The sequence below is a fragment of the Melospiza melodia genome, chromosome 2 (genome assembly GCF_035770615.1).
Source record: "Melospiza melodia melodia isolate bMelMel2 chromosome 2, bMelMel2.pri, whole genome shotgun sequence".
Taxonomy (NCBI): Eukaryota; Metazoa; Chordata; class Aves; order Passeriformes; family Passerellidae; genus Melospiza; species Melospiza melodia.
Window position 1 is genome coordinate 92,777,598 of NC_086195.1, and position 24,191 is coordinate 92,801,788.

The 24,191-nt window shown below is 39.3% G+C and overlaps 1 protein-coding gene across 2 annotated transcripts; it reads right to left on the reverse strand.

Annotated features, from left to right (window-relative positions):
• Positions 1-856: 856 nt before the first annotated feature.
• WBP4 (WW domain binding protein 4) lies at positions 857-24,151 on the reverse strand. Of its 2 annotated transcripts, XR_010026801.1 has the most exons (11): positions 24,074-24,151; positions 17,588-17,660; positions 16,043-16,105; positions 15,809-15,932; positions 14,794-14,997; positions 13,945-14,000; positions 11,061-11,127; positions 8,940-9,079; positions 7,699-7,928; positions 5,603-5,919; positions 857-1,769 (listed from the first exon to the last, which is right to left on the reverse strand). XR_010026801.1 is itself a non-coding variant. In XM_063149379.1 (10 exons), coding segments are annotated over exons 1-10 (1,167 nt in total). In that variant the 5' UTR covers positions 24,076-24,151; the 3' UTR covers positions 857-5,711. The 2 variants fall into 2 exon arrangements, 1 of the variants encoding a protein (XP_063005449.1); XM_063149379.1 differs by having other exon boundaries at positions 857-5,919.
• Between the last annotated feature and the right edge of the window lie 40 nt (positions 24,152-24,191).

Below are 24,191 nucleotides of genomic sequence, written 5' to 3' on the forward strand. Positions count from 1 at the left end.
AGTTTCTTGGGAAGAAACAAACAGCACAACAGAGCAAGAGAACGTTCCTCTGCTGGAAACAGCCTTCTCCTGCACTCTTCCTTGTCAAATAGTGCTACAGCAAACACAAGCTTCCACCCTCTGCCTGGCTTCCCCACAGCTGTCACATCACAGCTCGTGCAAGGCACCAGCTTCACCGCTCTGCAGCTCCTGCTGATTGATAGGAGTTGCAGTTCCTGGACCCCTTTCATTTCTCTGCTGAGGTCTCATCCAGCCAGCAGGGAAGCCAGACAAAAGCTGTGTGTGCCTGGAAGCAGCACCCCTTCCATGGCAGTGCAGAGATGGATGTTCCCCCTCTGCTAAAGGAGGGCAGCCTGGGTGCCTTGCCTCGATTGCTTTCAGTGAGTCATCGAGTGTGTATCTGACTCTCAGAGCACTGCTCATTGTTCCTAAGGCCAGCAAATACATGAAATACTGAATCACAGTCAGTTATCATCAAAAAGCTCATATATTCAGCTTTATTTTGAATGTTACTAACAGTAACCACAACAAATCTTAACCTGAACTCAGTTAAAAACTTTTAAATAAAAAATTTAAACCCGAGGTTTTTGTTACTCATAATTGATGCACAGAATAAACCAACTTCCAGTTACTGCTTAAGGTGCTACAGGAAGGCACTCAGATATTCTGTTGGTGGCCACAAAATAAAATAAAATAATAAAAGTAATAATAATATTATTTTTAAGAAGCATTTCCTTATTTACAAACCTATTTTAGTTTATATTTACCCCAGACTCCATTTTTAACAGAATCTGCACCCCTAAATCTCCCAGGTTGCCCTAAACTCCCTGAACAGATACACGATGGTACAAACACAGATTGTTCAAATGAAAGCTTTATTCAGTATTTTCATATAAATTCCACTTCAAGAGCTTGCAATATTTTGTAATTGCAACTGAGAAGAAAAACCAGCTGTTTAACTTTGCAGACTTACTTATAAACTAAAACAAACGCTTTTCAATCACCCCAAGCAAGCCATTAAAATCCACTGTCTCCAGTCCATGGTCTGTAAAACACTGTCTGCTGGTTTTTAACAGGCTATTTATGGTTTTACAGGTAAAATCAAATCTGCTTTTGAATCCTGGGAATTCCCCAAATTCTCCAGGAATCTCTGAAATCTGGTTCTCTGGAAATCCTCTTGGGCAAATTTAGCCTTTTGTCAGATCATAATGTGCAACACTTTTTGCTTTGTACGGAAACTTTAATTCAAGTTCTATCCTGAAACATTTCACAAAACTAAACCTGCTAATCACACAAATAGTTAACACAAATTCTAAGTTAAATAATTTAGCAGGTAGAAGGTAGGAGCACTTAAGAGGTAGATAGAAGAGAGACTGAAGAGGTCTGGCTGACAAAACAGAACCCAAGGGTTGCCACAGCTGATAGAAGGAGGTACAAAGACAGCTTTTGTACCAACAAGCAAAAGGATCTAAGGGCTGCAAACGCTGTGCAAGGAATGGAATCTGTCATGGGAAAAGGAATTATCAAGGAAATCAAAAGAGCACATGTACAGTCTTGAAACAGCTTGTGTGTTGTTGGAAAGCAGACAGGGCTCTTCAGGGCACAGTGCAAACAGGCAGCAGAATCGCTCCTGGGAGCCGGGACCCGGATACACGGCGGCTACAGGAGAACACGAAGATTTCCGGGAATCTCAGCAGAGCAGGGGAGAAGTGAAGGAGGACAACAGAAACACGGCACAACGGTGATAGAGATTTGCATATCTGGGAATACTGGAGGAAGACAATTCAAGGAAGACAGCAATAATAAGGAAAGTACTAAAAAGGGGGAGACACAACTCAAAAAACAAATAAAAGAAACCAAGCAGCATGAAATTGTTTTTTACTCCCTTTCTGAGATGCCCAAATTTGCACTGAAATAAAATTTCTTTCAGGGAAGAAAAAAGAAAAAGGGGAAATACTTATCCATGCACAAGTTAGTGAATTTAACTCAGATCCATGTCATGATCTCCCCAGCCCTGCCACTTCTAAAACTGAATATTGGAACTGGAGGATGCTGCAGGCACAAATTTTATCTATAAGGGTGTCAAATTTTATCTATGAGGGTCACTTTCCTCTTAGGAAAGTGTGGATTTCAATCTACAAATCCCCAGGTGAAGGATTAAAATGCATTTTAGCCTAAATAAGAATAAGGATTATTCTGTAACATAGGTAAAATTGAGCAGTCTCTGCAAAGCTCCTGGCATAGCAAATGCTCAACAAAACAATTTTTCTTTTTTCCATATATGCAATATATTTGCTTCTAAAAGCCTCCCCAACTTCAGGCAGGCCTTGCTGTAAAAACACACACGAGTCTTATGCTGTGAAGCTGCCTTTCTAAGCAGACAGGGTGGATGAAAACATGAGGCAAGGAAAGAAAAATACAGAGCAGTGAATTGACTGGCTCAAAACCACACAGAAGAAATCATCATCATCAGAAATCGCAATGACTGCCCCCTCCTCTCTGGCTCTCCTCATATTGCTCATAATGCTTATGACATCACATAAAACCAAAGGTGTAGTCAAAGAGCTGGCAATAAAAACAGGCAAGCAGATAAAAACACTGTCTGACAGAAAATAGATCAGCCAGAAAAGACAACTCTTGGCTGAAACAGTAAAAAGAACATTCCTTTGTCAAAAGCCAGCACAGCTCAAAGAAGGGTTAGCAGATGAGGAGTGTAACAGTGGCAATACCTAGAGGGCTCCTATAGCAAATTCCAAAAGCAGAAGAGTTTGCAGGGAGCTAGAACAGAAGGGAGGGAAATCTGTGCAAAACAGATGTCCTGGAAAAGCAATGCCTGCTTTAAATCTCACACAAGACAATGTTTTTGTGTAGAGCAGAAAATATTTGGTTTAGATACATAGTAAGGAAATTGAATGACAGCATGGTGCAAAATTAAGCAATGGTTTAGGATATATCAAAACTCAACTGGCCTTTTTTATAACTTACACTTAAGAACAAAGAATTAACTGGTCTCTGACTTTCAGAGGTAGTGGAGAGCAAAGTGCTGTATTTCTTTGTGAAATGCAGGCTTTAAAAGTCACATCAGCTAAAACCACACGTATGGTATTTAAACTAACTTTACTAGCTGTAAGCAAAGAAAACTTTCAGTCTTTTTTCCTAATGTTCTGGTTTTTCTACTTAATACAATACAAAGACCTTTGGCTCATATTATAACTAACAGCAGCTCCACAAGGAAAGAAGTTTTGAGCACTCATTTTCAGATGTCTTTAAACATCTGCTCAAGAGATTTAGTTACAGGTATCTTAAATCGCTGCCTGTGACCACTTCAAAGTGACAAAGCATTTTAAAGGAAAGATGCTAATATTTGGGGAACCTCACTAAAAGAGGAAAGCTATCAGAGGACATTAAAAGTGGAACCTACAAGAAAACTCTATACTATTCGATAAAACTGCACTAATAAACAAAAACAACTTTTCAGAAATCATAATGAAATGCATATACTTTGGAGTAACAGAAGGAGGATGAGTACAGCAGTACAAAAAAATGTCTAAGAAAATAAAGAATTGTGCTTGAAAGGAAAGCATGACCAGCTGGTAAGTCAGCAGCTGGCAAAAGCAAAGGAGCAGAAAGAATAGTGCTAAATCACTGGTGATGGTGCCCATGGCCGACAGTGTGTGAGGTCATGGGAAAAGCAAATGAGGTTTAGGGAAGTATCAAGAGTTACTTCCAATATGCTAAGAAGTACTGGTGATATCATGCATGGCCTTAATCAAGGTGAACTAGCCCAGGGAAATCCATCTAGGCAAGTGTAGTCCAGGCAGACACAGGCTGGAATGGGTGAAGAGAAGCACTGGTGGGACACTGAAGATCCTGTCACACAGGGATGCTGTTTATGATTTCAAAAAGAGAAGATGTGATGGATTCAAGATGAAGGAAAGCTACTTAGCAGGACTTGTGTAAATTGGCCACAAACACAAGAAAACTTCAAGTTAGTGCAGGCTCCCAGAGTAATGGGCAAGTAAGAACAAACCCTAAAATACCTGATTAAGAAACCCTCTTCTGGGAGTACATTTCATACATTCCTGCATCTCAGAATTTGAAGCATCCTGCATGTGTCCTGCATCTCTAAATAATAATAGGTCAGATATTACAGTAAACTTTCCAATTTATCAGAACAAACATCACCCAAATTACACCAACCCTGCAGAAGCCAAGAAAACACATGGGATTAAATACAATAACTAATTCTCTTCCAAGAATAGAAAAAAGAACTTCAGCTTCCACTGTAATACAGAATAAACCAGATTCCCTATCCTGCACTCCTTTCTCAATTGATCCAACAGATTAATAGTTGTTTTCTCAAAGACATTCAAGCTCAGCAGTTACTAACTCTATGTTGCTGGACTCTTGACAACTGCCTTAGCTGCATTCCTTTTTTTCTTGACTGAGACTCTCCTGAACAAAACACCAGTGAGCTTTAAGATTAGAGACATAGTTTTTAACAGATTCATTATTTGGACCTTTCTGGTTCACTGTTTGATGGCTAGAGAAGCAATGAGTGCAGCTATATTCTGACACAGACAATGAATCCTGGTGATGCTAATGCAGACCAATCCCACCAAGTGGGACAATCCTTCAGAAAATGTCCAAGTCAACTTGGACTCTACAGCCATCAGCTCTGTTGATCTTTTGGTTTCCTCCCCTGTGGTAACGAGAATGATGAAGCTTCAACACACTTAGGCCCTCTCAGCTTATCCAACACTGCAACCATAAAACACACACTTCTTACCAACAGAAAAAACACAACCACCTCAAAAATGGTCCTGTATGCTGTAGCAGGGCCAAGTCTCTAAAGTATTTTTTCATTAAAATATCAGGCAAGTGGTTTTTTGCTAGGAAATAGACAAAAAGAAAGCAAGACTAAAAAAGAAAACTTGATAAGTAAAAGCAAGGAAAAATTCAAGTAGACAACAAAGCAGGAGACAGGAAGATATCACAGAAAAGTCTACTCCAACAGGGGTGGCTCTGGTGCTGTGACTACAAGTTAGGATTGATCAGAGTTAAATCTCCTGCAGAGGTTTAATACATTTACCATGTGCATACACGAATAATTTTTCAGAACATCATTTGGAATGGGTGGCACTGATGTGACTAACTCTTCTAAAAACAGCTTCTAAATGATCAGTTTGAAATGCTGGCAGTCTCACCACCCACTCTTTTGCAAGCGATCAGACAAAGGTTAGTAAGCACAATATTTTACTTGTTAGTGGAGAAACTACACCACATAAACAATCTTGGGGGATGATTTTACTCTCTAGTATATTCTGTTGATCCTGTTCCTCTATGAAAATAGAAGGTCTGCTTCATTTTTGTCAGATTAAGGATTACTGCATTCTCACATACTTAGAAAAGGAGTAAAAAACCCTTATGAAATGTATTTAAAACAGCATACACAGAGCAAATAGAACTTGGATGGCATGGTTACAATAAAGAATACATGTATGTACAATATTGCATAAGTAATTTCACACAAACTTCCATTCCAAAACCAATCACATCAAAATAAAATAAAAAAATATTAAACTCACGTATGCTTTATTACCTATAAATCCTTAACTTCTATCCAACACTTTCTTTATAAAAGCCTGTTGAAAATATTATACTTTTGATTCACTCCAGCTTAAACAGAATCTAAAATGATTTGTTAAGTATTACTGATCACTTAGTCTTTGTCTTAAGTTTCTAGATTTTCCATTTTCAAATTTCCTCTTCTTAAACATGGGCACCCCTTCTGTCAGGTCTCCGAGGGAGGTGACTGTCTTCTCTTTAAATATGACTGTTTCCTCTTCTGGATCCTCTAGCACTGGGGCTGCTACATTGTCACTCTCGGTACTTGGAAGCTCCAGGTCCACTTTTTCACTGGAAGAAGAGAGGAAAATATAAAAGGGTTAATCTACATGCAGAAAGCAACATGGTGTATTGCAGTCAGCAACAGCTATTTTTATTTGACAAAACAGCTTTGAGCTAGATGCAGTCTTGTAGTTATCAACATGACAGGCATCAAGAAAAAACACCCATGTTCTTTGTTTCTTCTGCGTGGGCTGCCATAAAAAGCAACAAACGAATACCTCATTTTGTACAGAACTTATAGCATGGCCCAAGCACTCATTGTGCCGACTGTCCTGCAAGAGGTAACAGGGCTGTATGTCTGTAAGTGTGAGACTATTGAAAAATGGGAGACAGTGAGTAGTAGCAGGGTTCACTGCCAGAGCACCATTGAGTTGTTTGCCTCAAGTGTCCATTCTGAAGGGACTGCATGGCAGAAGAGAGACCCAGCTTACCAAATCAGACAGCGATCCTAAGCTGGGAGAGGCGGCTTTGGAGGGCAGGATCACAGCCAATAATGATCCAAACAAATCAAAGACACCAACTGAAAATGACCTATCAATTTTAAGGGGTCAGCAGCAAAACACTGTGTTCCACAAGGATAACCCGTGGCACAAACATATGACGAAGAAGAAGAACCAAAGAGCTGGCAGAAAGTTACCCAAATCACAGGTATTGCACCAGTACAACACTGCTGCAGAGATACTGGCCAATCCACATACGAATACTTCTGCTACTACTGAGTGTTAGCCTGATGTCAGCTCGTCTACTACACCCAGTCTGAGGTTCCATGCTTCTAGGAAGACATGGACCTGGTTCAAGCACCCAAATAAGAGCCACAAGAATGATGGCAAGTCAAGAAAATGTGATTGTTGTAGTATCCCAAAAGTGTAAACTTTCTGGAAGTGGTTGACACTGTTCCTAGACTGAATTTAAAGCAAATAATGAACAACTGCATTTGTCTCATTGACACATGTGCTCATCTCAAGCCTGTCCGTTGAAGTACAGACTGATCTATCAGGTCCAATGGCTGAAAGCACTTTTTACTACACAGTGCTTTCCAAAAATCTAAAAGAATTCTTCAGCTCAGGAGACAAGGAGCGGTTTAGCTGGTGCAATCAGGAGGTGTTACGTGAACATTATCATCTCCAAGAAGTACATCAGTGCTTAATTTAGTATGAACACTGTCGGAGCTCTACCTGCTCAATAACATTGAAGAATGGAGAAGGCATAAGGGGAAAGACTCTTTTCACTCTCCAAAACCTATTTTTGCCAGACTCCTTGAGGAACCCACAAGCAGAAGCTGACAATAAAAGAGCATACTTCACAAGGAAGAAACAAAAGATCCACCACAGGCATTATGCAGACAAACAAAACAACCCTTCTGATCAGATGCACTTCATGAAAACATCTGCAGTTCATTGGTCTGACATGGGGGAGAGAGAGAGAGAGAGATCATAGGAACTCCTGGGGCAGCTGAATCAGTTTGTTGAAGGAGATGATGTAAGGAACATAAGCTCAGAGTAACAACATTTAAATATTTGATACTCAGCCTCTGAAAAAATAGTGCATGACTATGATTCTTAAATCACTTCAATTTACTTTGTACTCATGGTGAACTTGTACACAAAACCCAAAACACCACCTCTGTCTGCAAAGGAGAACTATTACTTAAAATAATCATTGTGAAAAGAATTGTATTTGGGCAATATTTCCAGTCACAGTTGTGCTAATTCTGCCAGAATTCAGAGGAAAAAGCTTCAGTTCTTGCAAACAACATTATGAAAGTAAGGATGGTAAAAAGATACTCACCCTGCTTCTTCTTCTTGTTCTTCCCCTACTTCTTTAAGTGCTTTCCATTTTCCATAAGGGTTGGTCATGTCAGATCCATCACTAGAGGTTTCTTGGGAAGCTGATGTACTCTTCTCTTTATCCGTGGTTTCTTCTGACTTAACTTCTCGCCATTTCCCATAAGGGCTTAACTTTTTAGCTTTGGGAGATTTTTTCCCTTCCTCTGATTCCTCACCATTATCTCCTTTCCTCTAAAGAGGAAAAAACCCATCTTAAGCAAAAAAGCCTAAATGAAAACATAATGTAGCTTTATTTTACATCTTTTATTTGCTACTATTATTATCTACTATTCATGCTTTTCAACCAACAGTAGCTTGAAGAAATAAATTCATATTGCAATATGTAGTATGTAGATTTACAAACTTTTCTTCTTGAGTTTTATAGATGAAAAATGTATCTTTAATGTCACAAGAAATTAAAGCAGGAAAATCCCATCTACCAAGGCTGAAGTTAGCAAACTTTAAACTCACTGGAAAACAAAGCTTAGCATATCTTAAAATAAAGATGAAAAATGTCAAATACTACTTCCTCTACATGCAGATGCACACACTTATTGCTAATACCTGGTAGCAGTTTGTAATGATGCACAGTGATACAAAAGTACGTGTTTTACAATGAATACCTGTCTACGAATACATTTTGTATTTAAATTGCCTGTGTCTGTTCTGAATTACCAGCTTCAGGGAAACCATCTAACTCAACCAGAGACATTATCACATGTTTTATCTCAAGTTTCAATGTATGTTTTAAATATGTAATTGATACAGATTTTGTACTATGTGCTGCGTTTTTTCTCAATTTAATAAGGAAAATACAACCATGTCATTTTCAGTCCAAAGTATTCCCTGAAGGTCTATTGGCAGTCACATTTACCAATGAAAGGTTGAAGTCATCCTCACACTGAAATCCAAACCATTTTGTGGATTATTTCAGAGAGATGACAGTGACCTTTCTCAGAGAACATCACAAGTCTTGTAGAACTCAAGGTACTTCTGGTGTGTTGAAGAAAAGATCATGCTTTCTATTCTGGAACAGTGCCACTAATGAGCCAAATAATTGAATAAAGATTCATTTAATTAAGCAGTGCAAAATTTTACTTTTGGTCACACATTTCAATCTCATTTCAGTAAGTACAGCCTACCACAAATCATCAAAGATTCAGTTATAATTTTCTATGCAAAATAAATCTGAGGAAAACTTACCTTGAAGTTTGTTTCTGAACTCTCTTCTTCATTCTCACTGTCTTCTGAGTCTGATTCAGATGCTGTTTCTGCAGGCTTGTCACTCTGACCCTTCTCATTTGAAGATGAAACAAAACCAGCCGGTTTCTCCCATGTGGACACTGTCCAAGACATTTGAACAACCACATTATTTATGCTTCTTGTTTTGATCTCTTATTGCTTTGACAACATAACCTTTCAGAAGCAGTGCTGCCTTATGCAAAAATACAGCAAATAATTTAGCAAAAAGCTTTTGCCTTTGTTTGGTACATTTGTTTTAATAACCATAATCAGAAAGATAACATTTCTTCCCAGCAGAGACACAGTCAGGACAGCTGAGTTCACTGGTGATAAAACTTGTTTTAATTAGCTCTTACAAAAAACATCACACACAGCGAACTGTGACCCACAAGACTGTGGTCCCTCTCATCCTTACACAGGAGAGAAAAATAAATTAACTGCCCTGCAGATGTGCCTATTTGATTTGAGCTGTTCATTGATTACAAGGACAGGATAAAGTAAAGAATGATAACTGCAAGTTTCAGGTCTCCAGGCAGCTAAACCCTTTTCTGGCGCTACTTTTCTTAGTAATGTTAGGTCTCTAATTAAAAGAGCTCTCAAGCAAACAAGGAAATACAAACATCAATCTGAAAAGACACGGAAGTACATACATGATATGCACATGCACATATAGCCTCATTTTCAATTTAAAAGTAGTATTGCAGTATATACACTGAGAAGAAATACTCAAATAAAAGTTGACTCAATGGTCTTAAAACTGGTTTTAGTAAGAATACAGCAAAAGTACCCCAATTTTCAGTCTATAATTTTACATAAGCTTTCAGATGTAAAAAACCCCTACTTTTTTTCCTAACTGCAAACAATACAACATGTAGGTGCCTAGATGTATCTTGAAGAAATAAAGATGTAAGAAACCGGCAGTGAACAGCAGAGTCTCTTAAGGGTACTGCTGTCACCTGGCTTCAGATCAGTAACTGAGCAAGTCCACTTTCCCAGGTGCCACATAAAGAGTGCAGTAGGTGCAGCCTCCCAGACTGGTAGCACCCAGCCTGGAGCCATCAGTCCCCTAAGTTATGTGACTGACACGAGACACTTGTAAGTATTTATATCAGTTAAAAATTTGTCTTGTCGTTAGAGGATGGGATTACTGTTAACAGAACAGAGAAGTCATTTTCAAGCACTCCCAAGACACACACTTACAGCTATATAAAAGTGAGGGATCAATTTGAAATCTCAAAACCCAAAATTCTGCCAAATGTGATGACTAGAAACATATTCTTCAGAAGTGTCATATGTCCATGAAGTACTTAAAAGAACAGCAAACATAGGCAAAAATGTATCTGAACTTGAAAGACAAGGTTTAAAAATAACCAACATCTTTCCCTTTCAAAAGAAATTGCAAATCTTTTGGGCAGGGGAGTGGCCCAATGAAAAACTGAAAGGTTTTGGATTAGTTTTATTGGTTGGTTTTTTTTGGTTGTTTTTTTTCCCCCCTATTCTTGGCATCATTAGTAATGCCACTTCATACCCAACTGCAGAAGGAAAACTCATAGCCAGCAAAAAAATCACTTGCTCTCCAGAGAGGCATCATTGACCTTAAAATGATTCAAATAGATTTAGAAAACAGATGCTATTCTGAGGGAGTTTCCACAAAGTTCCCCATGTAGGGAGAAGAAAGTGGAAAAGAAGTAGGAGGTAAGATTCTGGACTTTCTTATCAACGCTACGTCAGCAAGAGGAAGTTTGGAGGGGATTCTTAGTCAGTTCTACATGCTCATCAACACAAAATCCTACCTTCTTCTGGTTTCCAAATTGTAATTCCAATATATATGTAGTAAAGACGAATGCCTAATTTAGAATTATGAGTTGAATGTCCAAAAAAACCTCTGAAGCAAAAACATATGCACACTGACAAGGCAGCCAGAAAGCCAGTGCTGACTTAAGCAACTATTTTATTCCAACTAAGACAGCAGCTTAAAAAATACAGAACTTAGTAAAAAATTCAGCTATTTGCAAAACAAAAAAAAGAGGTTTTTCTGAAAGCCCTCTCTCCCGACGCAGAGTTTAAGAAGAAAGTACTTACCTCCAGTTTGTGTGTTATAGTAATAGGTATGACCATCTTCAGTGACACCTTCCACCCACTCTGCTCCCTAGGAAAAAGATACAGGAGCTCATGAAAAAAAGTTTTCAGGATCAGCCAATGCATCATTTATGAGTCTATTCAACCCTTGAGTACTTTTTGTCTGTGACCACCTTACTGGTTTAAAGCTTGAATCCCTTATATTGTTAGAAAGTATTCCCTCTGACTCCAATGAGATGGAATTCCATAACTTAAAATACTGCAAATGCACCTACACAATTATTTCTCAAACAGTGGATAATTAGTATGAGGCTGCATAATAACTGTTACCATACTGTTTGGATTTTTATATGGGCCATTATTTTACATGTTTGGGTTTTTTCAAAGTATTCACCCCTGAGGCTGTAATTTCCTATTTGTGTAATTCTCTTTAGTGAAGACTGCTGAAAAAATTCTCTGGGACTTAGGACTTTGTGAGGGCTACAGAAAACTAGTACCAATAAATTGTATCACAAATTAAATAAACACAAACAAATGAAAATTTATCCTGAAAAAACGAATTACAACAAATAATTATAGAATCAAACTTTGCATGCAAACAATTTTACTTCTTTACTAAAGTACCAATTTCAACAATGCACTTTTTTTCCCTACTGGTTAATAAATAAACATGAAATGTGGCTGAAATTGCTGGTATATCTTTGTGGGTATGTAATTTTTTTTTCAGAATCAGTTACAGCTATATAATCAGTCATTACAAATGTCCTAACATCTTCCTTAAGAAAACAGTTTTCATCCCTTCTTATGCACACAACTACCTCCCTGCTCCTTAAGTACCAATACTGCCAGCTCTGTGTTGAGAAACTTCACCGTGTATTATTTTGGTATTAATAAATGCATAAATGTATACAGAGATACACGGACAGGTTTTTGTATACCTATACATTTGCTTAATACTCTCGTTAAAACTTTGGGTTTTTTTTAATAAAAGCACAATACAGTCAGAAGCTAAAGCTCTTGCACCCACTCTGTAAACACAAAATATTGTACTGATAGTTTCAGAGCAGGCAAAGGCACAAAAGCCTTCAGAATCATGCTTTCTCAAAGTTTTGCCCTCAGAAGTTTAAGTGCGTTTTGACAAAAGAAGCAAAAGGAAAGTTTATTTTAAGGATAAAGAGGCCAAAAACATATAACCCATCTCTGTTTTTTATGAATTATATCCAGAGCATTTGTAGACCTGTTGGTTGGAGGTTTTCAGCCAATACTGACACTAGGCACACTGAGTGTGACCTGAATGCTGAGAAGCACACTGTCAGTCTAACTGGTTATAGGCAGCCTTCAACATGCCCCTTCATGTCCTCCCCACCTCTTGCCAAGTCTGAGCAAAACCTAACATGCTGTAAAGCCAGGAGGGCTCCTGGCACAATGTATTGCAAGTATGCCCTTTAATTTCTGGGCAGTGAGTCCCAGTCCTTGCTAGAGATCTGGAATGTTCCCAATATCCTTAGCTCAGACTAAATAAGGGAGCAATCAAATGTTTGTTTTTAGCGATAGCGAAAATAACTCAGGACAGGACGAAGTCACCGAGCAGGGTGAGGGAGGAATGGCAAAATACAGAAATACAGCTGCGTGGTGTTAGAGATACTGGGGGCTGAAGGTGTGTGCTTCTGATATGGCTAGGATGAGCTAACTTCAAATTGATGCCAAGAAGGGAGTGCCTTCTCACCCCCAATCTGCTCTGCCCACATTGGCATTTTTTCTGATTATTCAGAATGCTGATAGCAAGGGAATAAGTCTCCAAAGCACTAACCTCAACTCTGATGCCTTCACTGCCTGAACTAGGTCACTGCCAGGGTAAATATGTACCAAGGACCATACAAGATTAGTTTTAGGACCACATCTTCAGTGGAAGGCTACAGTAAGAGTGACTTTACATATTTCAATGCTATGCATTGACTGGAAAGATAAAGTGCTGATTAACAAGTTGTGCAAAACCACAGGACAAGGGAATCAGAAAGCCAGAGTAGCATGCAATGTAATGATACAGAGCTACAGAATATCAAGCACTCTGAAAAACACCAGGTTCTTTTGAACTCTACAGTAAAATCCAACATTGGCAAACCCAACAAAATTGACATCAAATTAAAGTGTATATATGACACCAATCTTGAAAACTGGGAAACGTGACATCACAGGAGTGTTGGAAAAATCCCATTTTTAATGCTGTGCAGCACAAAAATCCTGGAGTGGTAAGTATCATGGGAAAACCCATTAATCATACTAAGAATTTTTTCTGCCTTTGGACTATTCTACAAGTTTTTCTGTGCCTCAAATAAGGAAAATTAAGTAATGTACTAAATGACTAATTTTGCTGAATAATCGCTTGCATATAGGTTCCATAACTGTAAGAACCCCAGTAAAACACAATTTATTATGTAACTGTATCATAAAACAAACACAAAAAAATGGGCATTCTTTTTTTTTCAACTACTACAATGCAGTCTCATTGTTGCCTTAGATAAAGGAAGCTTAACTATTCCAACTGTGTAATGTTTAGTTTTTATAATTACATTTCATTCAAAAAAGGTTTAACAGAATTTATTCAGAATTTCTCAAAAGCTTTCCATTTTATGGGTTGAAGCATAAAATAAATACATTCTGCAGGAACCCAACCATCACTAATTACTTCTCTTCCCTTGACAGAGAAATTAGCCAAATAGAATTTCTATAGAAAAACTGCAGTTTATCATAAAAGATTTTACATATTCAAATTATATTTTCCTAACTTTAAAGGGCAAAAAATTAATCTTCCTCAATCAGATGACTTGCAAATTGCTTACATTATTTAAGTGTTTACAAGGTCAAAAACTATTAATAATTGGATTACCGTTTGTGAGTTTTGAGAGTTGCCTTGGAATCCTTTCGGTTTCTCCCACTGTGATTCTTAAAAAACAAAAGCATATTTCACCCATTTCACATCATTCAATTTCATTTATATTTCATAATCTTTACTAAAAACAGATCTAAAGGATATGACATTGCAGCGTGCACATGTACAAACAAATTATATAAATATATATACACCGTGCTGGAATATGAATAATCCTTGACCTAACTATGGTAGGAACAATAAACCAAAGTATCATAATTACAGCTGGCTTTACTGGAGCTAACAATCCTCCAGACTCTATTACTATGCCTGATACAGAGATATGGGATTTTTAGTTAAAAAAAAAATTATGAAATTATGAAAGACTATAGTAAATACTAATGTTAATCCTTAAATTTTTAAGAAACATTTTGTAATATTCTCATTAAGCATAAAAGAAGGTTGCTTTTATATTCTAAAGCAAATCACAACATGAAGCTCCTCAAGAGAAGTCAGTTAGATAAATCCTGTGAATGTGGAAAGACACAATGAGTTTATTTCACATCCCTGATCACAAAGCTTCTTCAGGAAGAACACTGCTATCTTTGTGTACTTAACCCCTGGCAGGCTAAACATTTCCAGAAACTGGAATTACTGTATTCTTCCGTTATTAATCAACAGTAAAACCAGTCTGAAATTCTGGATACCCAAGTCTCAAATGCTGTATACCAAAACTCCATCTACATGTTCACATTTTAATTAACAGCATACTACTGAGAGAGCAGAGAAGTAAAAAAAAAATGCAGATAGTCTTTTCTCACTTAGATTTGGTAATAATATCTGCACATGCTCCTCAATAGCTTTTACCTCCAGTTTTTGTGTTGTAGTAGTACGTATAGCCTTCGGGAGATAATCCTTGCACCCACTCCTTTGTTTCAATTTTTGAGGCATCCTGAGGTGTCTTTTTTTTCTTTTCTTTCTTTTCCTTCTTCTCTTTCTTTTCTTTCTTTGCTTTAGTTTCCACTGTGTTACTCTGTGTTTTACTCTGTGTTGAACTGGAACCTACATCATCTTGGAGAATAAAAATATCCTTGAAAAAAGAGTACTATTCTGAACTTGAATATTAGTCACTCTTGCACAACAGAAAATAGGAAATGTTCTTATGAGTATTCTCACTAATGAGTGAAAATCATTAATGAATGAAAATCACTCCTAGCAGGTGCACTTAAAAGACTGTATTAAAAGAATCATGCTTTTTACTACTACTATAGCATCATAACAATAACAACGTCCAAATTTAAAATTATGAGTTAGAAAGAGAAAAATCATAAGGACCAATGAGCTCTAATTGAACAACAAAAGAGAAAATAAAAGAGTTATGAAAAAGACAGCTGCTATAAGGGCCTGAAACTACAAACTTGTTTTTAAAGGACAATTTTGTCTTCAATGTCCAGAACAAAGGTACTTGTTGGGCTGCAAGCTGACTAGGAGACTCTCATCTCCACTGTTTCACACCAGTGGGAACCCAGCCTCTCCTACTCATGAGAACTTTTGCCTCCAACTGGCAAAAGTGAAACATAAAATTAATCAATGGAAGCTGCACTGCTGATTCAAAGCACCAACTACAGTCTAATTTTCTGTTAACACATTGTTTAATTTTTCTACTCCAAATTTGATTGTTCCATGAATCAGGGGATACCATAGCTATAAATAGTCTGTACTGCAACTTCTACTGCTGGCAATTTGCAGACTCAGTTTTTTTAAAATGAGCAACAGTCCTGGAGGCCTTCTCTCTCGCTCCTAAACCTAATTTAAGACAAAACTTTCCTATTCAATATTCTTTCAATTCTGTCTTTAATCTTCTGGCAGCTATATGAACTACCTGGCTTAATTCCAAGCCTTTTCATGTCCTCTTGATATGCTTTCATTGCAGCCTCCTCCATTGCTGCAAATTCTTTTGACATGTTTTCTTCTTCTTTTGCCTTTTCCAAGCTTTTCTTCTTAATCTAAAACAAAACAAAAACAAAAAAAAAAAACCCAAGAGAATAAATTAAACCAATCTGATAATGAAAAAGAGCAAAAATAAGCATTTGTGCAATTAAGATATTTGAGTTACCTCACTAATTCTCTTTGCCACATTTTCTTTATGATTCTTTCCTCTTTCATGAAAATCAATGCTCTTCAAAGTAAGAAAAAAATCAAGAAAAGTAATATGTATTATACAATTTCAAAACAGTTAATTTTAGTTACTTAAAATTTAGTTGGACTAATTTTAGTTGAACAAGCCTAAATGCAACCTGTTCTGAGAAGACTTACAGCAAACACTACAGCTCTAAAATGGCTACAGGAATAAAGGAACACTGAGAAACATTCAACAGAGAAATTATAAAATCTCATAGTATTAGATTCTATGAGTAATCTCATAGATACTATGAGATTACTATGAGTAATCTCATAGTATTAGAATAAGATTCTTTTTTTTTTTTTTTTTTCAAATAATACTGCTCAACACACATGTTAGAGACAAATAACAGGGAATCTGGGTTCCCTCTTCATGCTGTCCTTCAGGATTCTATCATCAGGAATTTTTTTGCCCCTATTCTCATGCAAACTTTTAAAAACCACATGGGTTATTTAGAGTTCCAAGTATTACTGCCCTTAATTACATTATGCTGCACTTCGGAACTATCTCATGAATTTAAACTAATCTGCAGGTTCAAAAATCTGAAAAAGAGAGAGAAAAGGAGGAAAAGGCAAAGTGGATGAGTTGGATAACTAAGGATAACAGAACAGTCTGCAGGGCAAAAAGCTGCCAGAAAGACTGACACCAGTAGGAGCTGGAGCTCAGAAGCTCAGCTACAACAGTGGTAGTCCTCATGTGGTTCTCACATAAAAACATCTGTGCATTTGGGTGTTAGATGCCTAAGCCTGACCTTTGCACAAACTGATGTGCAGAGGATGCACATCCCAGGACGACTCATCTCGTTTAGAGACAGACTTTACAAATTGCTCAAATCCCTCCCTTGACATGTATTTCTCTTCACTTACTCTTGCAGATACCTGCAGTTCATGTGAGCTAATTAGGTATCTTACTGTAAGCCAGAGGAAGCTCAGCTCTAGGAATACCCCTGGCATCCAGTCAGGAATGCAAAATCTACTGCTAAGGAAGACACCAATGTGTCTAGTAGTCTGCAAAAGGCATCTGCAAATCTGAAACACCTTTCTGTAACCCAGTAATGCTTCTGTGGGCTGTGTGAAATGAAAGAAACCTGCTTTAGGAGCTCAGAGCACTGGCTGTACTGTGCCTACCACATACAAATAGTACAGACGCCAGGTTTTACTTTCTGCTTGCACATGAAAGCGAAGGACAGGCACAGAGAGTTTCAAGACAGACCAAATGTTAAGTTACAGAACTCGAAGAATAAGCAGGGTCAGATATTTAGTCCCTATCTGTACTGCCAAGGAGTGCAGCAGACACCATCTTGTATGTGGGTATCTGCTTCTCATGCAATATATTTTAAGCACTACACGTACTACAAAGGCATTATTATAGAACAAATTGCATGCATCAAGAGAGTAGTATCAAAAAGTGATGTTTAAAGCCTGTAATTCAAATTCCTAATGTTTCAAATAATGGACATAGTATGGTAGACCATCATACAGGTCTGTTGTCTGCTATCCAGCACTTGCAGTAATCGCAGAATTTTTTAGGCTGAGATTTCCAGTAATCGGCCCTGGGGAAAGAAAAAAAAAGATGTATAATCTGAAACAATAACCAAAGCCACAGGTTTTCATATATATTTATATAGATCTTCAGAAACTAAATTTAGTCTTCATTGGGTGATTAAATACTAAGAGTTTGGTTGTCTTTTTTTAAACCAAGTCTACCAAGAGTAGCTGTATTAACAACTGTGTCTCATAAAGCACAGTTCAGTATTGGGACTTTGACCATCTGACCTCCAAAAACTGCAGAATTTTTACAACTGAGGTGGTGCTGTAAGAACCAGAAATACAAGACAAAGCAAGCCAGAGATAAACAAAAAGCTCTAGGTACCCCATTTAAACATGGAACTGTCAGAAAAGTGCAACTTGCACTGTTTTTCATAAAAATGCTGGATACTGTACACAGTGAACTCAGCAACACAAAGGTGCAGTTCTGGACAACGCTGAGCTACTGTGGGGAGTGAATCCCAGACCAGATTCTGACCTGTGGGGTCACAGACACAGCAGTAAATTGTTTGGATGTTTCAGTGTAAAAAAGTAGGAATTTCTGACCCATGTAATTAGATAAGCGAGGAAACTTGAGGAAAATTCTTCAGAACTGAAAAGTTAGTATATCAATGTACTTAACAATAAAACCAACAACCTCCAATGGCTGTTTGTTCACCAAAAACTGCTTTCTAATGCCAGATGAGACTTATGTATACGCAATTCTATTTCTCATTGGCTTGCAGCAACAGACACAATGCTTTGGTTCACCAAAACACATTTGAACAACAGACTTCTATATTTTTAAGTTAAAATGACAAAGAATGAGGGACAAAATAAAAAAATACAATTACACTGATAACATCAGAAAATTTGAATCTTGGCCTTTTGTCTGAAGACCACTGTACAAAATTCAAGGACAGTACTTCCTGATATTCAATAAAACCAAAACTTCTTCCATGCACAACAATAGCACCCTCAACCCTTATGATACGTGTGAGCAGTTCTTTAATTACAGAAACAGACCTGACCAACTCAACTCCTACAATTGAAGCGGGTATTAAAATGCATTTTCCCCACCAGTGTTTCACACAAAAATGCAATTGCCAAGAGGCTACGATTATTTGAAAGTCTAAGCAAGTCTAAGTACAAAGGATGTACTCTGCAAAAATATATCAACCTATAAGCGACAGCATGGTTAGCAATGCACAGCTTTTCAAGCAATTTCCTGGAAATCTAGAAAGAAGCAGCTGGGCTTTCCCCGATTTAAACAGAAATCCGCTCATCCCTAAATGGTGTACTTTAGAACTGTGTGATTACTTATCACACATTTAATTAAAAGGGGTTTTTTGAGACTTACACCCAAACATACTGGGGCAAAGCCCAAGAAATCTAATGCTCTGGCTGGTAAACCAGCTGAGTGGGAGGGAAAAATTCAAAGCTAAGAAATACCTCAAGATCTCTTTTACTGCTTGAGCTATAAATTGTCTCTAAACCCTTTGACATCATCTACAATAAATTTCCAGCTAAATGCAGAGTTAAACTTCCTACAAAATGGACCAATTATGACAGAAAACATAAACTAAAAAAAGTCTCACTGCGTGTTTTGGATGTGCAAGAACCTCTGCCTTCTTCCAAGTTTAACCTAAGACAGGAGGCTCCTTCTCTTCAACAGAATCAAATGTAAGTGCTAAAATTAAGACTGCACAGCTGCACCCACCACAAGTCAAGACCTGAGAATTTGACAAGCCATATTTTCACAGCTCTATTTTACACCCATTTCTATCCTAAATGCTGCTGGCCACCACATCTGTTGCAAACCACTGCAGCAATACACAGAGTAATCACTCTGGAGAACCTGAGGGCACACCTGTGACTTCAGTACAAATCCACATCTTGATAAAAGTCTTTTAGTTTCATCTCCTGTTGGTTTTCATAAAAACCTCTCTCTACTGTTGCAAATAAAATAAATGCAAATGGTAGTGTGCACAGCTATCCTAAGAACCTTAAATCCTGCACTTCACGATTAATGAAATCAATTGTGTAACTTATGATCTCAATTCTGTGGCTTATGAGCATAAATCTTATATACCAAATAATTCTCTTAAAATTTTTCTACTTGAGTTCACACCACTGCAAAAAAAGAGCAAGCTCAGCTGAAATGTCCATCAAATAACACCTGCCACTGTAACAACAGCAGAACCTGCAAAGCTGCAGCGGTGCTGCAATGAGAGCAAACCAAAGAGGAATATTTGGAAAGGAGCAGCAACTGAAGTGAAACCCCACTTTATTGAAGTGCTACAAGTTCTTCATGCACTCCAGTCACAATTCACATCCATGACAATTTTTTAAGTCAGTGATTGTTCCATCAATCTGACAAATTCAGGCTTGAGAGTAAAGTAGTACAAAGGTTTTTTATTCTTGAATAATTGTGTACAAATAAGGGGAAACAGCTATTTTATAAAGTCACTGCAGTCAAAATAGTACAGCTTTTAAGACTCCTTGTCTTCTGACAGAAGTTAAGGTTGATTCTTGTTCTCATGTCCACAGCTGGGCCAGCCTCCTAAGGACTAGAAAGCTGGCCAGCACCAGTACAACTCCCTTTCTCCCTTTCAGCAAAACAGGAGACAGTCTAGAGTACATCACGTCTGCGTGGTTCAGGTTTAGCACTGCTCACATTTTGCCAGGTGTGGCTCCCAAAAGGGACTTGGTGACACAGGCCCAGAGAGAGGTGCCAGTTTTACTGTGAAGCTCTAACTCGGCACAAGGTTCTGGTTCTCTTTGGAGCCCGACTTTCCCGAGCTGGCTGAGCAAGTTGATTTGGCAGCCTGCTGCCAGGGAACAGGGCAGCACCAATAGATGGGCACTGGGAAACCTCTGGGCAAACTGCTGTAGACGCAACCAGATGGAAATCCCACACTAACTCACAACCAATTTGTGTCTCCCCAAGAACAGTGATCTTCTTTCAACTTTTACTGGTTACCACTCAGAAGAAGAATGTACATTTTAGGGGGCTAAAGGAAAAGGAAGGAAAAGGAGGAAATGAACATGAAGCTAGTTTTTTGGAACTCATGAGATGACAAACTCTTGGCTGCAAACAGCAGACTGGAAATTGATCAACATTAAAAATATTTTCAGATTTCTGAAACTAATTTAAAACATCAGAGTGAACAAGAAGACAAGAAAGAACAAGTAGCAACTCTGCATTTACAACGCCTGTTATTTGCCATTCCAAAAGATATGAAAATGATGAAACTCAGAGAGAAAGCACTGAAACTCAGGTACTTATACTCTGCACAATGCATTTCTTGAGCCAGGAGAATGACACAGCCCGTGCTGCAGTGACCAGGTTACACATCCCAGTGCAGTGTTTGGGAGTATGCCAAAAGGACAGGTTCAGAAATAACCTGCCTCACGTATTAGAGGCTGGTTCAGGGCTCTGAACTCTCAACCTGCAGGCTGCTTCTCCTCACAAGCAACTGTACCAGTAATGTTTCAACAGGTGGTGCAAACAGCTTTCCTTACACAGGGAAGATTACAAACCCTCATAAAGTGGCTATCTTGGGCTGAGACAGCTTTGCCAAACTTTATGTGGAGATTGGGCCAGAGGATTTTGTTCCTACCATGTACTGAAATCAAGAGGGAAAGAGAAACAACTGGTTTAGGTGGTTCTGAACACAATGAAAAAGAATTTTATTATACAAACAAAATCTGGAAGCATTTGCTTTGAATAGCTCTTTTCTAAAACATCTGACTTGAAATCTGGCAGGGATGCAGAGGGGTTGTATCAGGGGTAAAAAATGTGATCTGTCCAAATCAGAAGACCTCAGGGGTAAAAAACAGAACACATGGGCTCAGCAGACTTTGGTTTGAGTATCTAAAACCCCCAAACACTTTACAAGAATGTAACATCTTAGAGCTTTCTGCAAGTTTGAGCACTAAAGGACTGCTATGTGCATTGTCACGTGTGTGAGTAAGATTCAAGTTCTTGAGTACACAGGCAAATTAATTCAGGGTAGATATTGCAGCTGTTCTGTAACAGCCAGTCAAAAGGACAGAATCTGTTATTATTTCTGAACACTATTTGAAATACTGCATACTTCTGAACAAAAGTAACACTTCTGTAACAGAAAGAAGTGGAAAAAAACAAAAGAAAAAAAAAAAGAATTCCATGTATTTCACAACAGACCCTCCTTCACATGGGAAGCTGTTCCAGAATAGCTAATTTTAATTCAAATATCCCAGTACTGGTGAGATCTAAAATTGCAATACTAAGATTGGCAGAGAAGAAGACCAAAAATGTTTTCTGGAACTGTGAAGTAGGTCCCAGTGTCATGGCCCCTATTGACTCACACTCCCCAATAATTCACAGCAACCCTGTTCATTCATAGTTTACTAACTGTACCCTAAAAACTCTTAGTTAAATACCCTTAACGTTTGGGGGTTTTTAAGGCATTTAAAAATAAGGTAAGGAAAAGACTACCCCTGACTCTGTGTGACTGTCCTGCCTAACCCCAGCTTGTTGGCTTTCCAACAGACCACACAATATATGTTTATATGTGGGCTCCTACAGAGTAGAGCCAGATGAGAGTTTCATCCACATGAGACATGGCAGTTGTCTGAAGGGCTTTGCTCTTCTGGCCCTCAAGTCAAATATATTTTTGCAAGCCCTTGGTAAATTGTAATTCACAAACCACATGTCTGCTTCTTTTTATCATTATATTAGCCCCCTGTGAACTACATACAAATTACAATATCCAATGGAAAACAGAGTCTGCAGAGGCTGCTCAGCCTGACCTGTATTCACATGAATTTGCTTTGCCAAACCTCTTTTCAAAATTGTAACTTACAGAATCACAGAATCATTAAGGTTGGAAAATATCTTTAAGGTCATTGAGTCCAACTCTTAGCCCTCTTAGCACTGCAAAATCCATCACTCAACCATGTCCCTAAGTGACACATCTATGTGTCTTTTAGCTACCTCCAGGGATGGTGACTCAACCACTTCCAATGCCACAAACGCTTTTAACATACAAGAATGCACAAAGATATCAGGGAAGGCAGCCCTCTGCATGTATGGAGCTGCAGTTCTCTGGGTCATCTCCTCTAACTTCAGTTGTCTAAACAGTGAGGTAGAGGTGTCTCACTTCTCCCTGTCAATAGATGGAAACTGTCATCTCAAAACCAGCACACTTTGCATCTGAAAGAGACACTTGAGAAGCATGTTGAACTCCTTAGGTGTATGTTTCATCCTTATACAGGGAACCTAAAGTGAACTGTCCGAGCCAGCTTTCAAAAGTTAAATATCTGAAGTCAGGGATATCTCCTGAGAGCAGAGGTCTGCTGCTGTAGATGCAGAAGAAGGATATGGGCTATGTCAGTAAGAATGTGATAAGAATTAGAAGAGAGGAAAAAACCAGCAACATAAATTGGGTCAGGAATCTGTTCAGGTATAATTTTAGCAACAACTAAAATTAAGAACGCTGCTGTACCTAGCATCAGTCTGCAAGGCAGGCTCACACAGTTCACCATCAAGTACTGCCCCATAGACAGACCACTAGAGAAGTTTTTGATCACGTCAAGATTATTTTTTTTCAGCAGGGAAGTTAGGATATTTTGAAAAGCAACAGAAACAAGCAGATAGAAACACCATTCTATATGCCCCTGTCACCTAATAACGACAGCAGCTTGGATTTTTACACATCCCTGTCCCCAAAATAATACCTGTTAATATCTGTGGTCAGGTATTAACAAATTTTCTAATTAAAGGCTTCAAGTAGGTAAGGCTGCCCAGGTAAAACCAAGGCACAGACAATTTTCTTCCTCACGCTTTGCCCAGAACCAAAGGCGGCAAAGTGTGGGGGGACCTGGGATAGGGAGGGAGGGAGGCCAGGGGGGACGGAGAGAGGGGCAGGAGGGAGTGCAGGGGACAGGGAGGGAGAGAAAGGGTACAGAGAGAGGGGGTGCAGGGCGAGGAGCCACGGCCCCCACCCCTCGCAGCTTCCCGGCCCGCTCTGAGGGACGCCGAGTGCCCATCCCTGGCACTGAGGCACGCCGAGTGCCCCATCCCTGGCACTGAGGGACGCCAGTGCCCCATCCCTGGCACTGAGGGACGCCGAGTGTCCCACCGGCGGGAGGCGAAGCTGCCCGGCCTGCGCTGGGGCGATAAGAGCAAGGCAGCGCAGCAAAAGCAAACAACCTGGATCGAGCGGCAGGCCGGACGGGAGCAAAGAGACCGGAGCGACAGTGAAACACCTCGCTCAGCGGGCCGGGGGTCGCCGGCCACAGCCGGGGCACGGCCGCAGCCTCCCTAGCCCCGAGCTCCCCACGGCCTGCGGAGCCCCGGCCCGGCCCCCGCACCACACGCCACCAGCCCTGCCCGAGCCCGGCTCGCAGGGCGGGGGGCTGTGCCCGCTCCCTCCCGACCCCCGGCACTCACATCGCCGCTCCCCCGACAGCTCGCCGCGCCGCTGCCCTGCGCTCCCCTCCGCTCGCCGCGCCGCCGGGCTGCGATGGGGCGGTGCCGGCCGAGGGAGGGAGCGCGGCGACGGGAGCCG

Bases quoted from the DNA above. Each gene is read 5' to 3' on its own strand.
- WBP4 (XM_063149379.1), bottom strand. The intron at 14,001-14,793 runs GTAAAAGCTATT...TTGTTTTTTAAG, and splicing joins CTACAACACAAAAACTGGAG to AATCACAGTGGGAGAAACCG. The intron at 5,920-7,698 runs GTGAGTATCTTT...CTCTTCTTCCAG, and splicing joins GAACAAGAAGAAGAAGCAGG to TGAAAAAGTGGACCTGGAGC.